General features: G+C 48.1%; 1 protein-coding gene across 4 annotated transcripts in view; it reads left to right on the forward strand.

Annotated features, from left to right (window-relative positions):
• Nucleotides 1–15,966, forward strand: part of FCHO1 (FCH and mu domain containing endocytic adaptor 1) — a 1,111,213-nt gene that overhangs the window by 875,775 nt on the left and 219,472 nt on the right. For all 4 annotated transcript variants that reach the window (XM_069648666.1, XM_069648689.1, XM_069648674.1 and 1 more), the window contains exons 20-21: nt 2,002–2,727; nt 3,520–3,632. In XM_069648666.1, the coding sequence (XP_069504767.1) occupies nt 2,002–2,727; nt 3,520–3,632 (839 nt within the window). The remainder of the gene's footprint in view (nt 1–2,001; nt 2,728–3,519; nt 3,633–15,966) is intronic.

A 15,966-nucleotide genomic window follows, 5' to 3' on the forward strand; every position in this document is an offset into this window, starting at 1 on the left:
AGTGGGCCCATTCTACCAGAGCAATTGCATCGACAACAGCATTGCTCTGTTGTTACCGTGCTGGATATCTGCAGATCTGCAGGGCTGCTATGTGGAGATCTAGTCACACCTTCATGAATTTCTGTTGACAGGCGTTACAGGGAGGAGCCTTGTTGGACAAGCAGTGTTTCTCTCCCAGTTTTCTTGAGGTGTGTGTGTTCCAGGGGTAAGTCCTATTGCTTCTGTTGATCCTTGCCACCTCCCTTGGTTGGGTTTATGTACTGCTGTGTAATCAGATTCATAGCATATGAATCCATGAAAGACCCCATGCTGGAGATGGAACAAGTTATTTACCTGTACCTCTTGTTCTCCAGCATGGATTCACATGCAAACCCTCCCCTCTATGGCTCTTCTTGGGTCCTACTGCCACTTTACGAGCATGACCAAATCTGAAGATGGCCCCCATGGGTGGAGCTGTGGAGGCAGAGTGTCATTGGTTGTGGCAGTATGACCCAAAGTTACAGTAATAGGCTAAACAAGCGACAATGCCGTTTTTAAGCATAAAGCTAAATTGCTTACATTGTACAGAGGATTCCCAGCCCAAAGACGGGGAATATTCATTGTATGTGAATCCATTTGAAACCTTGGCTGGAGGACAAGAGTTACAGGTAAGTAACTTGTTCCTTGTGCCCTGGACAAAGGGGCACCCTATCCAAAGTCCACTAGGAGTTTTAAATAAATGAACACGCCAGGGAAGTGATGCGGGAATATGTCATTATAGCGGGTACACGTTTTTTCCTTCTCATCTGCAAAGAAAAACCCTCAGTCCCATCCTTTTCCTTTCATTTTCTCCCATGCCCAAATCAGTAGTAATGTATTATTGACCTTGTTCTGTGTTCTGCCACATATCGAATCTTAGTGCCTTCCATGTTTTTCCAGAACCACCCCCTACCCATACCTCGGTCATGACTACTAAAGACCAGGTTTGAATCATTCTTTTGCAGATCTTGTAGAACAGTGAGCATTGGGAGCTGAAATTGGTTAGAAGAATTCCAGCTCGCCAGGTTATTTTCTTTTTCACACGTGTGTGAATTTTGTTTTGCCTTTTGCTAACTTGTGTTTTTTTGCCCTCAAACAACTCAATTCTTAGAATATAGTCAATATTTAGGGAGAATAGGAAAAGGAAAAGCCCCATCCCTGAAATCATTCACCAGATTTTTTTTGGCTGTCTTATTGGTAGTGTAATTTAGGCGAGAGCTTCTGGAGCCAGATTACAAACACTCAGCACCTGTGCACGTGCAAAGTTGCATGGTATTAGCAATAGGGCAAAGTTTGCCATATTTCTAAACACTGGGATATATTGGAAAACCGTTGCACCATGACAGGTGTAGTTTGTCATGTTATAAGCGCCAAGGCAAAACTCGCCCTAGGGCAAATAAGATACATTTTTTTATGCATGTTTGCACCAGGGCAACATTTGCCAAACTGCATTGTCTTGGGGCAGTGACTTTCTAATATGTCCCAATGTTTTAGGAATATGGCAAATGTAGCCCTAATGCTAATACCAATGCGTTTGCGCTTGCACCGGTGTATCGTTTCTGTAATCTGGCCCAGGTCTTCCCTGAGGTTTTGCCATTGATTGCTTGATGATGCAAGAAACTCATTTCTGGACAGAGTGGAAACTGCGATTCTGGTACTCCCTACGTGCTTTGCCTTTCAAAAGCTTCTGCAGACCACACAAATTCCCTAACATGCACCAAGTCCTGCTAGATGATGGTGTGAAGCGAAGCTTTTTAGTTTTGAGAAGGGTGGACGTGAAATGGTAAATTAGCATTTTTGACCAGTATAAATTCCACATTTTTGAAAGTTTGCGTTTCTGTTCAGGAGCACTGCTCTTTAATCTTTATTATGGGTTGTAATATGTCAATGATTAACCAGTCTGTTGGCAGGGTAAAAGAACAATTCACATGCTAAATGTTTGTACTGTGTGTTTAATGTTGGTTTCTTTTTTCTCCTGCAAAGCTTCCGGTGTCTACGTCCTGACCTCCAGCCCCTCGCTGTTCTCCTCCTCCCCAGAAAATGTAGAAGACTCTGGCTTGGACTCTCCGTCTCATGCAGCCCCTGGCCCCTCCCCTGATTCCCGGCCATGGACACCCCGGCCTGTAACACCGCAGAGTCCAGCTACACACAGGACCGCAAAGGACTCCCCTGTCTTTCTGGAGGACAAGAAAAGTTCCACACCAGCTCTCTGCAGCCACCCCTACAAGCGGCCGGACCGGCGGGCCTGGCGCCCGCGCCCTGGTTCCTCCCCGCCAAGCCCCACCAACAGTTCACAACGGGACTCTTTCACCGCATTCAGCTACTCTACTTTCGAATCCAACACAGATGAAGACAGTGGGCAGTGGACTGGTGCCAGTGGCCCAAGATCCTCCCGCCCTGGGGGGCTTTCTGGCCGATCATTGACAGACCCGTTCTTCCGCACCTTGGGTGCCCCATGTGTCTCTGCATCATCCTTGGAAGGCCTCAACTCTTGGAGAACAAGACCTAAAAGCCCCGCCCGAAGGCAGCCATCAGACGGTGATGCTAGTGTATCCTCCAACTCGATCTCCTCCTCCTCCTCTCCGACTTCTCTTCCTGCAGAATCCTCCAGCCCTTCCCAGTGTAACCATCGACTTTCCGGATCCAAGATTTCCGAACGTGAATCTCCTCCCTGCAGGCTATCTGCTCCTGAAACTTCCATCACTGTAGGTAGGTACAGGTCACTTATGAGATTCTGGGTCTGTGGGGAGGGAAATCGGTGAGGAAGGCCGATCCTGCCTGCTTCACGGAGCCCGGCTACTCAAAAGTATGGTGGGAAATAAATCCATTAAAAATGTTGATCCGAATGCCATGTTATTGAAGTGCACACCTAACTGGACATTTCCCATCTGTGTATTTACTGTGTTCTATAAACATAGACACGTCTCTCATTGCCAGCACTATTCTATGGATTGCATACTGTTGGTCACTCTCCCTATGGCAGACAGATGATGCCAGGAATACCCTAGAGTTTCGCTTTCATACGCTCTTTCCTTAAGGATGTCTCTTTGATGCACCAAAACGATAAACTGCACAATAGGGAAAACTTCAGTTGAAAATGTAGTTAATTATCCCGTTTTGAAAACCCTTTTACGCATGTTACAAAATGAGGTTTTCTTAAGTTGTATTATTTTGAGCAGAATATTCACATCTGTATATCACCTGATGCTGTCATACCGCCATTCTCCCAATGGCGCACTCAATGTGTTATAACTACAGGAAACGGGTGCGAGGGGTGTATAACATGAAGTTATTCGGCCGGCTCTAAGGTGGCTGAGGAAATTGAGATTGGAGTAATTATAACCTTTCTTTCCTATGTGCAATGTATACACTGTGCATTGATCTTGTGTTTCTGGGATGTTTAAGTCGTACGTCCATGGTACTGGTATTTGTTTGGAGTTGGGGTTTTACATTGTTCAATGAAAACCAACCTGTTTTTAAGTAAACTGCAATCTTTTGCAGATCTGTCCTTGGTACAGAGTGATGCTGCTTTCATAGATGGCCTGACCGTGGCACCGCCCCTGCAGCGACCAAGATCTAAGAGGGTATCATCGGGGCTCAGGAACGGTGGCTTGGTAGGTGACGTGACTTTTGTGGTTCACAACTTTGCCCACCTGCAGCTCTCCAAATAATTTGGATGAAGACATGATTGACCATACTAGTTAAGACTGATGAGAGTTGTAGGCCAAAACATCCAGAGAGCCCGAGTGTAGAGTAAGGCTGCAGAATGGTGTTGGGAAGGGTGACAGGTTGTGAGGTTTTTTTTGTTTTTTTGTTTGTTGTGCGGTAGGACCAATGAGACAGGAACGCCCTTCTGAATGTTTACTTTTAGTTCTGGAAACACAACTTTTAATACTCCAGCCCTGCCACTAGATGGCGGAATATGCATAGCATGCGATTCTAAACAAAAAAGCACTAGAAACACTATTACTTGGTAAGTAGCTTTTATCATACATCAGTGTCTCACAGGCAAAGAGACAGAGTGGAAAAAAGCAGCTCATAACTGAATATTTTTTTTATACCAAAGGCATGTGTGAAATGATGTATCTTAGACAGGAAAACCTAGAAGTAAGGCTGTGTTGTTTCCAGGCTCTGATTCCCCGTGCACATTTTCAATAAAGGCTAATAATATGGTCATTGGCAAGCTCTGCAAAAACATAAAACAAGTACAGCAACAACAAAAAACGCGCATTGGCAAAAATGTGGATAGCTATTTGTCAGTTAGGCACTCCCATGTTATACGATCGCAAAAGCTAGAAGATGGTGTGATTAGGGACCATATGATAGAAGTGCCTGGTGAATGCCAATCCAATACCTAGACACAAGCTATGACAAGCTGGTGCTAGTTGCTCGTGCTCGCCTTAATAAATAAATAACGGCGTGCTCTAATCATATTGTCTTTCAACACAAGTCTTGCTTTAATGTAATCCACTTTGCAAAACGATTCAGCCAACATGTGTCTCGACACGGTCTTTCTCAAGGCTCATGGTTAAACAATAGTAGAGTAACACCACTTGGACCAGTGTATGTTAACAGTAACATTTGTATACATGAAAATCATAAATATAAATACATACCATGGCCGGGGACAAGAAAAAGAGCAGACGGAGACATGGGAAAAACACGGGATTTGTCATGCTTGACTCAAAATTGTGCATTAATAACTCCACCTTGTCTAATGCTAAAGGTGGCCATTAGTAATCGGGTGTTAGTTGAAGGGTGGATTGGTTGAAGCACCCAAAATCCCTTAGGAATAGTTTGCCAAATGGTTGTGAAATAATTAATTTAGCGGTGCACCCGTGCATTGTCAATTGTGCCTAGGTGATAGATAATGCAAGTTGCTGTGATGGAACTGGTCGTGTCTTAGAAGGAGAGGTGAGCATGTCTTGTATACGAGAACATGGCTAAAGAGAACTCTTTTGTGGATGTTACGTGAGGTATCTTAAATTGCACTCACCAGTAGTAACTAATTAAACTGTCCTGTGGCTCCAATATACAAAAAGAACGAAATTGTCAGTAAATGGCGAGCTGTCTCGGATTTCTTATACTTTGATTAGATAATCATATCGGCTCTTACCCTTGATATCGCGGGCAATACTCAAGTGAGGCTTGTGCTTGGCTTGAAATGGTATACCGAGACAGCTGGCACAAGTTGCTGCATACATTGGTCCAATTGATTTTACTCCACTATGTTTAACCATCAGCTTTGAGCAAGACCCTGTGTCGAAACACGTGTTGGCTGAATCGTTTTGCAAAGTGTATTACATTAAAGCAAGACCTGTGTTGAAAGACAATACGATTAGTGTACTTACAATAATGTATTAATGCAAGCGTGACCAATTAGCACTGACTTATCATAGCTTGTGTATACTTTTTGAGGTTGGGAGTAGAACCAAGAGGTTCCAGTTGTGCTACAAGCCTAACTGCTCAATTGAGATTAGAGCGCACAGAGTCGGTCATACTCACTTCTCCCAATACCTAGACACAAGCCAAAATTGTTGGCTTTGCCAGTGCTCGTTGTAACAGAACTTCAGTGAAAGGAACTGATATAAAAAGATATAAAGTGGTTGTACTGCTCGGATTATGCACTTGGGTGTCCCTTTTCCACCAGGGCTGACTTATCGCAGGCAGGGGCATAGGAGACCCATAAAATCTGGGGGGGGGGGCAGGAGACATTAAGGTACGTATGACACAAAAACAAACCAATTAAACCATTAAACTGGAACACACGCTGCCACAACGTGCAGACCACTCACACAGGCATGCTTTCAAATTGTGGACTGGCTAACTTTTCTTGGGTGGAGGTATAATCTGTAATACGGAAGGAAGCAGGCATACAACACGCAAATTGCCCCTCCAAAATTACAAAAATTGGAAGTGCCCGATTGTGCATTGAGTGGTCGTGATTGGTTCTCTCCTGCCTACTACAGCGGTGTCAGAAACACCCCATGAGGAAGCAAGACAAGAACGAAGGCGACCACCCACCGCATCAAAAACCGATATCTAAAGATGAAACGCTCCCATTAGCACGTCATTGCATTCCCCACGGGGTACACACTGGATGGAGGGCTGCCATATGTTCAACTTGTGCAGAATCCTAATAAACCTGGGGCCGAATTACAGAAACCTTTCAGCAACCCAAGTGCAGTGTTCCCAAGATATGTGCGCAAGTGCTAAGAGTGCCCTAGTGCAAACAACCTATCATTTCAATGCCTTACTTTTTACACCTGGGTAATGTGTGTCCTAGTGCTTTTAGTGTGACTAGGAATCATATCAGCAGTAGGGTAAACTTTGCACTGGTGTAACATGCACTGAAAGGTTTTTTTGCACTAGGGCAATGTTTGCCGGAATGCCAATGCCACGCAAAATGGCACTTGCACAAGGGCAAAGATTCAGTAACCAGGGACGCAGAATGGACTGTCCTTGCAAATAGACCTGGTAACATGAAGTGGATTCGGCTATATGTGTTAAGGATGTTGTCAGAGCATCTTCTCAGTTACCATTGGAATCAGTGATGGATGACTTGCCCCCACCACGAAGTGACATCACAGGAAGCGATGGAACACAACTTTTCACCCCTTGCCAAAACAGGAAGTGGCATCACATAGCATTGTTTCTGGGTACACTACGAAAAATATGGTTACAATATCAGTGTAATGTGATATACATTTCATACAAGAATGGATCACTATATGTATCGTTAATATCAGCGCATATAGGCCCATAGTACCAAATTACTGTGAATACAAGAAGACGTCCAAGGCCAAATGATAATGATGTTTTATTATATAGCACTTACGCTTAAGCGCTGTATATAGAACAAATATACATACAATATCACCCAACCTGTGTGGATACTCATTTATCAACCTCAGCAGGATGAAAGGCTGAGTTGACCTTGCTGGGAGTCGAACCTGCAAATCACACACACTTTGCAGCAGCCACCGCTCAACCCACTGAGCTAGCTTACTGCTATAGCTATCGGAAACCCAGCCAATCCACGACAAAGAGTCACTTGTTGCTGGCCACAGCCCATGAGCCTCAATTAAAAAAAGTGCAAGGGAAACCTCAGGGATTCGCAGTTGCAACCCCTGGCGACCCCGGCCCTAAATGATGTCCATGCTATGCTCCCCTGTGTGCACTATGCTGCCTGAGTGCGCACACAAACCTTCTCTCAAACGCCTCCTGCATTATCTGCATAACCTCATGAGAGCGGAATTAGAGAGGGGGGCCAGGGCCTGCACCCATCCTCCCTCTATGCGGGTCGATGCAGTTCTACTGTCCCACCTGCGGGGGTGAGCAGGGAATTCCATCAGAAAAATTGAGGGGGGTGTCGGTCTTAGTTCTATTAACATTGTTTGCAGGTGCTGCCACTGCATGCTGTGCGTTGGTGGTGGGGGGGGGATATCAGTGTATGCCTTCAGGGTGCTTGTGTGTACGTTTCTTGTATGATTGGGCCAGTGTGAACATGTTACACGGTTTGCGCCTGTGCGCAGATATGCGCAGAATATAACGCGCATATATGCGGGGTCACTGTGCCCAAACAATACCCAAGAGCTCACTGAAAGGTACTTGCGGATTGCAGTGTGAGTGGTGCGGTGGCCCTTTTTGCATGCAGAGCGGGCCCTATTTACTAAAGTCCCGCAAGGACGCAGGTGTCCCACCCAATGGCAACTACACTCGCCCCTAGACACAGAGACGCAGCTTTTCCAGCAAACAAGCATTCAGCCATGTGTCCGCTGCAGTCCCGAATGCATGGCACACACCCAGTACCCACTTTTATCTACACGTGGGGTTGGCAGAGGTTTTATAGCAACACAACTGCTTTCTTTACAACGCGTGCAACTTGCAGTGGAAGATTAGAGAACCACGAGGCAAAATGGATCCAAATTTAACAGCACTTGCAGTGTGTGCGGCAGATCTGAAGGGAGGCCGGGGGGGGGGCGGGGGAGCTGTACTACACAGAGCCTTCTATGAAGTGCCGTTCCAAACAAAATTAAATTTTAAAATGTCTTCTGTTGCATTGTTAACAAATTGTCAATTTTTGATAAATTCACTATGAAACATGGATTTGTTTTGTCCAGCGTATTAATATTACATAAATGCACATGTGTATTGGGCGCAGTGAGTGTTGAATGCCCCTGACGTGCACGTGCTTCAATTCTGGCGCCTCCCCTGACTTGACGGAAATGCACAGCGTGCCGCTTACCCACCGATGGGGGGTGCAGCTTGCAATTGCTTTGTGTGTATTCTTTTTCGGCTGTGTGAACACTACTCTAGAAAGGCAGGCCCGGGGCAGAGTATATTGCTCTGCCAAGCACAGGTGCTGAAATGTGAACATGGAGACGGGCAGCTGCACCCCGTGCAGGAAAACGCATCGCCATTCAGGGCACCCTATACAAAAATTGGCAAGACCATTGGCAAAGACCAGCCACAGACAGGTGGGGCCGCTTTGACTTACGTTGTAAGCTGATAATTGAGAGCTCTCTCTCATCGAATCTCGGACTCAAGATCGGTGTCGCCTTGCAGGACCAGTCTGTGGGAGAGTCACACTCTTGTTATATCCGCCCTACGTCCCGCAGCGCGGTGACGTAGGGCAGCTCAATAAAAGCCCCGCCCCCTGGAGAAGGAGGCAGTTCCGGGCGAATGCATGCCAGCGTGTGTGTGTCGTTATTTAGCGCTCCTGCCTAGGCCGCGCTCCAGGCCACGCGGCCTCCTGGACCGGAGCCAGCTCCTCGCGCTGGGCCTCCGGAAAGCCAGCATCTAACAATGGCGACGAGGAAGTGAGCGAGCATCCACGCGCTCCACCACCATTTTCGCACGCGGATGCCACATGGACGCTCCGTGTTAATTTTTGGACACCCGGTGGGGGCCCCCACGATCACGTGACCCCCACCCCCAAAATTTTTTTTTCATTCCCCTCCCACACATCATCTTCAAGGGGGTGGAAATTTTTTTTTTTTCTTTCTCTCTTCTCGTGTCTTCCCGGTCATCACCTGCACAACGCCCCTCGCATGGCACACGGGCCACGAAGCGCCAATCCATCGGAGCACAAGTGCCGGTAGGACACCGCCTCACCACAGGGCGCGCACGAACCCAGAGGGCGGAGTATCGTTGACCAAGCGCACGCTACACCATGGCGACTGGGTCATCTACCCCTGGACCCTCAACACCGTCCAGGATGACGGCAAACCTGTCTATGGCGTCACCGCCGCCTCGCACGCCGGGGTGTTCGTCGACGTTGATCCAACCATTCGACCCATTCACAGACCCATCGTCCAGTGGGCCCAGATGGCAGCTATGGCTACAGAAGTTTGAGATGGCCATGGAATGTAAGGACGTCACGTCTTCCAGAAAGATGAAAGCTCATCTACTCCTCAGTGTGGGCGACGAGGTGCTGCGCATTTTCAACTCCCTGGATGTCGATGACGGCCAAGACGCATACCGGAGTGCGAAGGACGCACTAACAGCACATTTTCTCCCGCAACTAAATCCAGACTATGAAACCTTTATCTTTTGCACGACCATCCAGGCCACCGTTGAGACTCTCGACGCCTACCACACGAGGCTGAGGAAGCTGGCCATGTCGTGTGAGTTTACGAACACTGAAAGGGAGATAAGGAGGCAAATCATAAATGGAATTCACTCGGAGAAGCTGAGGCGTCTCGTGCTCAGTGAAAAGGGCATCCCCCTACAACGCATCCTGGAACTGGGTCGACAGAGGGAGCTCGCCCACTCCAGGGCCGCCAACATGGAAGTGACCCTACAAAAACTTCAGCCGTCACTTTCCACAGCGATGGTTGCTCAAATCTCAGACAGACAATCTACGAGAAGTGAAAGTGGCAGCGGTTATACCCAGAACAGGTGGCAGCCTCGAGCACCAGGACCAACCGAATGTGGATGGTGTGGTGGTCAAAGGCACGGAAGGCGAAACTGCCCGGCGCAAGGCACCACGTGCGGAGCATGTGGCAGGAAGGATCACTACGCGAAAGTGTGCAGATCAGTGAACACGCCACTACAGCCTCCACAATGATCCCAGGAAAAAGGGTCATCGAAAAAAAAGAAACAAGCCAGCGCGAGGAGGGTAGCGGTAGTCAACTCCTCGACGGAAGAAGAGGGAGATGACCTCTCAGCCCTACGACAAACAGCAGGCACGGAGAACGAAGGAAAGGGCCGAAAGGTGTACTTAGTATCGACACTAAACCAAGGGCCAGCACTGCCGAAAAGAACCGCCAGGCGACGTAAATGCATGGTCAACATACAAGGCCAGGACATACAGATGACCATTGACACGGGGGCCTCGGTAAACGTCATGCCAACCACCGTTTTCCAAACTCTCGCACCACGACCTGAGCTAAAATCCACAGACACTCGGCTATTTGCCTACGGCAGTCGGAAACCTCTACCAGTCATCGGGAGGTTCCGCACCACTCTTGCGCATGGCGAACAGAAGTTGTGGTCGAAGATCTATGTTGTCAAGGCGGGGATTGAAAGCCTGCTGAGCGTGGTCAAATTCATATGCCACGTTGATGACACATCCAAGGTCGAGAACTTCCTCAGGCAACACCCCAAGCTACAGAGGGGGATAGGCTGTCTCAAAGGAAAGACCAACAAACTACATATTGATCAATCGGTGCAACCACGCGCGGTAAGACACCGAAGGACACGTTTCCACATGAGGGAACAAGTTGAGAAGGAGTTAAGGTCACTCGAAGCCGCTGGTATTATTGAAGAAGTCACGGGACCAACACCGTGGGTTTCCCCGATGGTGGTCACCCGGAAGCCCAAACAACCAGGAAAAGTTCGGATCTGCATTGACATGCGCCTGCCCAATGCAGCCATAAAAAGAGAGCGACACATAACACCCACAATTGATGAAATCATCACTGACCTCACTGGATCGTGTGTTCTCAAAGGTAGACCGGTAGACCTAAAGGCGGGGGTACCACCAGCTGAAGCTACACAGAGAGTCGCGCTATATCACCACGTTCTCAACCCACCTAGGTCTGAGGAGGTACAAGCGCCTGAGTTTCGGCATATCATCGGCCGCAGAGGTTTTTCAACAGACCATCCAGGAGGTCATCAGAGGCATACCAGGGGTATTGAACGTGAGCAATGACATCCTAATACATGCACCGGACACCAAGGAACACATCGTGAGACTCAAGGCACTACTGGGCAGGCTGGAAAGCGTCGGACTCACAATCCATCGAGAGAGGTGCGATTTCCTAAAACCAGAAATAACTTTTTTTGGATACAGGTTCGACCGCACCGGCATATCACCTGATCCCCAGAAAGTGGCGGACATACAAGCTGCCAGCCCCCCCACGACTCCCACCGAGGTGTGCAGTTTCCTGGGAATGGCCACCTACTGTGGCAGATTCATTCGGAACTTAGCAACCCTATCCGAACCGCTGCGGGAGCTAACAAAGGCCAGCACCAAGTGGGACTGGGGGCCCGAATGCCAGGAAGCATTTTGAGAGCATAAAAGACTCCCTGTCAACTGATACCCTGGTATGCCCGTGGAGGATCGACCTATTCCGGTTACTAAGGAACTATCGGGTCACCCCCCACAGCACCACGGGCATACCACCTGCGGACCTTATGTTCGGTACTATCATCAACTCGTCGATTCCCCATCATCCAAGCAGAACCCCTGACGACGTCGACCATGCACGCGTGGAAGCGAGGAGAACACGGGCCAATGCTCACATGAGCGCCAAGAGAAGAGCAAGGCCCTCAAACCACAGAGTGGGCGACCAAGTCATCATGTTGCGAAATCCCACGAAATCCAAGTTAGACACCAGGTATGAGGAACTGCCATGGACTATCAGCAACCGGCGTGGGACCATGATAACCGTCACACGGGGAGGTCGAGAAGTAACAAGGAACGCCTCCTGGTTCAAGCCCGTGCCCCAGCACCTCTGGACGGATTGCGAGGGGCCTCACGACGACAACGAGCAACAAAGCAGCGACGTGCCGGCGCAAGACCCCGAGGAGGAATCCGCGGGGGATCGCAGCTGGCAATCACCGAGACTGCCCAGCAGTGAGGACACATGCAGCGAAGGTGAGCAGACTTACGGACCGAGCGGGGACAGCCCCCAAGCGAAGCGGTACAGTCTGAGAGAGACCACGAGACCGCCTGCGAGGCTGAATGACTATGTATGCTAAGCCAACAGCAGTGGCAGGAGTTTATAGTTGAGCGTGGTGTTTGTTTGTTTTGTTAGGCCATTTTGAAATAAAGGAGGGATGTTATATCCGCCCTACGTCCCGCAGCGCGGTGATGTAGGGCAGCTCAATAAAAGCCCCGCCCCCTGGAGAGGGAGGCAGTTCCGGGCGAATGCATGCCAGCGTGTGTGTGTCGTTATTTAGCGCTCCTGCCTAGGCCGCGCTCCAGGCCACGCGGCCTCCTGGACCGAAGCCAGCTCCTCGCGCTGGGCCTCCGGAAAGCCAGCATCTAACAAGTCTCAGGAGGAGCCGAGCACGCGTTGCTGCCTGCTTCTAGTGGCTTCTTCCGGAAGGGAGGAGGCTGCGCAGCAGTGCACTGTGCATTCAGCACATGCAGTATGGTCCCCGGGCCCAGCCTGGCTTGGCACGTGACCGCAGGGAGAGGTGGAGGGTTAACGCTACGAATGCACAAGAATTCATCTTGCTGTTGTTGTAACTTGTAACAAGAATCTTTACAACCGGCGCAGCGCTGCTGCTGAACTGCGTGCAAACTTCAGAGTCTGATGTTTGTACGCATCACTGCACATGCAGAGAGTCACACAAACTGGGAGAAACTGGGAGTCGGGGGGGGGGGGGAGACAAGTGCCATTGTATCCCCCACCTAAAATTGTGGGGGGAGATTTGTCGCCCCCATGTCCTACGCCCATGATCGCAGGGCTTGGCCAGAGGTTTACTTTAGCTAGTTCCTAGCTATTACCACTGCACTAACCTGTGCCAGTTTTAAGGGTTGCTCGACCAATTCTAGTGCAATTTGAAGATTTTGCTTTTCAAACACACCTTGTTAGACCTTCTAGTTATGTATTCCACTTTGATGGGTGCCTTGAGGCTCCACTGTAATAAACATGCTGTATCAATTCCCAAAACAAATTAAATGCATGTTAATAAGATATGTAGTTCATTGGCCATCTGATTGCCCCACTGTCACCCTCTTTCGCTGTCTTCTCACGATCAATCATTGAACAGCACCCTGCAAACTCTTTGGGGTTTATTTTTACAGAGTTTCCGATCCAGACTCTTGGCTTTCTGTTCAATAGATACAAATACAATATACATATAATTAAGAGCTTTATTGCCAAAGACCACCTTGCACAACCAACTTCCGCCGGATGCCAAATATAAAAAAGGCTATTCGGGACTTTTTGCAAAGAGAGTTTGACATGGTGTCTTTGGACACCGTTTTTGGGAAGCATTGTGGGAAATGGTGAAATCGAAAGCACATTGACCGTAATATTGATTTGAACCACCACGTTCACCGTGCATTAAGTCCTCAGTCTGCCCCATGATGATGCCCAAAACTGGCGTGTTTGGGCAGTGTATTGGGCGTTGCATACTAATCTGTGCCTGATCCTTAACTTAGACCAAACATTGACATACATTCTTCACAACGCTATAGTAATGTACCGGAAAACAAAACAACCATGGCCCCAAAAGAAAATTCTGACAGCAGTGACCACCTGAATTATCAACTTGTGGCTAACCTGCCAAACAAAGGCAAACCTCCTGGTATGAGAGGTTGGACACCAGCTGCCACATCACAGCAGGTAGATTTCAGTTTTCCACAATATTTAATCCGGCTTTAAACCAATTGAATGCACACAGTATTACATAGCCATCATGGAGGAACTGCTTTAAAGCCTTTGATGAAAGGCAACCTGCAGCCATGATACTTTCAGTGGCCTGTTATGGGATCGATCACACGGTTCATTTTCATCATTTACAGTAAAATAGGGCAATAGTGGGGACACCCCTTGTATGGCTAGACCTAATTCTTCATAACCAATCTTTCCAGGGAAGGTTTGATCCAATCACATCAGAACCCTGCAAAACAACACTGTAGCCTTGCTTTGTTAATTTAAACATCTGGCCATTGTCCACCCTGATTTTCCAATAAAAGATGCACCACCAAAAGTAGGCGGATGACTCGAAGAGCAAAGGCACCAAAACCAACCATGATTTCACAACATGATTAGCTAAAATCTACAAACGTATGAGATCTATTAGGCTTTGCCTTAATCCGTCTAAAACTGATATTATAATATTTTGCACAACCAATCGAAGTAGCCTGCATTTTGGCTAGTTTTCATCCATGGGACCCCTAAACACCATTTTGTAAAGCATAGAACTCAGAGTGAGAGGGAAAAGCAGCTAGCCCCGTTGCTGTTTTAAATATATAATTAAAATAATAAGTACAATAATCAATGTACACAATATGCGTCTGTTAATTTTTTCTGCACAGGTAAGCTACGTTTGCCATACAGAGAGGGTCCCTGCAGAAACCCATCTTTAGATGTTCTGCTAGATAAGTCATCCAGACCATACACTGTTTACATTTAGCCAGTAAAGGTGCAGATTGTACTCACTGTCCCATTTATTTATCGCCCTTAGTGATAGTTATCAAGCCCAAACTACACTATACCACAATGTTTTTCATCCTCCCACAGACTCCTCAACTATATAGGTATTCTTCAGCGCCAACTGTTCTAAGCAAAGTTCTCCAGGGGCATAGTGTCACTTGCCATTCTCAATGCTAGACTTCCTTGACTCGGTATGACTGCTCCCCATAAATAGCCTACACTACGCCCCATTATCTGTTTTATTTTTTTCTGCAAGCTCCCAAGTTATCTAGTTGAAAGCACTGTTGAGACTGCAGTTTCGAGATGTCCATCACGGACCTGCACAATATGTGTACAGTATCTAGGTGTAGACAATATGGAGCAAAGTGGCTCATGCCAGTCAATCCCCATAGCTCTCAAGGAGCAGGCTAGTAAGTTGGGATTAGGCTATTCAGTGTGATGAATCTCATAATACCGTCCCTGCTTCCATGGGTGGAGCCCCTTCCCATGAGGCCACGGAGATGAGGCTGCTACCCGATAGTCCCCCTGGGGGTGGTAATCAGCGGTTGGATCTCATGGGGAGGGAAGGCCCCCTATAGGACCAGTGACGACTGTTCGGAGAGAACATGCTAGTCACCCAACACCTACACTACCTTCACCCGCACTCTCTTAATCCCTTCCTTCCTATCCCATGTACTTCTGTAAAAATAGGAAAGAGGGAAAATTGAGATGAGGAAGAATGGGGAGTTGAAGGATCCACTGGTAACAACCACTGAGACAAAGAGGTGCAGAGTAACCACTGCTTCACTGAGCTAACTTGAGAGGTCTTGTCTAAGGAGACCCAATAGGAATAAATATTGAAGAATGACACACAAGAGAATAGCCTTCAAGGAGGATCCAAAGGCCAGGAAGCCGGCTGGCTAGGGTGGGGAGAAGACTGCTGATCAGGAAGCAGAGGTCATGCCTGAGGTGTCCCGAAACTGACTGCAACCGGCAGATGGGAGAGAATGCACCTTCCTGCTGCAGAGCTGCCACAGCAAGAGTTGAACCTGTGACAGAAATGCGGGAGCTTAAACTGAACTGCTGGTGCAGTCAGGGAGAGGGTGGTTGCGGAGAGAGCAAACCGCCCTGGAGAGAGACAGCGAGCCGGGGAGACCGAGCACAGCTACTGGAATACTATTTTCCCTGCAGAGACCCAACAGCGAACCCCAATGTACTTGTGATGTTGGGGAGGATCAGAAAGGCACGAGAAATATAAAAGACAGGGTCCGAGACCCATACTGAGAAAGAGACTTCTTTTTGTGAAGAAGGCAACATGAGCACCGGCTGGATAGTGAACTAGGTATTC

This window comes from Ambystoma mexicanum, chromosome 1p (assembly GCF_040938575.1).
Source record: "Ambystoma mexicanum isolate Mex_15411 chromosome 1p, UKY_AmexF1_1, whole genome shotgun sequence".
Lineage (NCBI taxonomy): Eukaryota > Metazoa > Chordata > Amphibia > Caudata > Ambystomatidae > Ambystoma > Ambystoma mexicanum.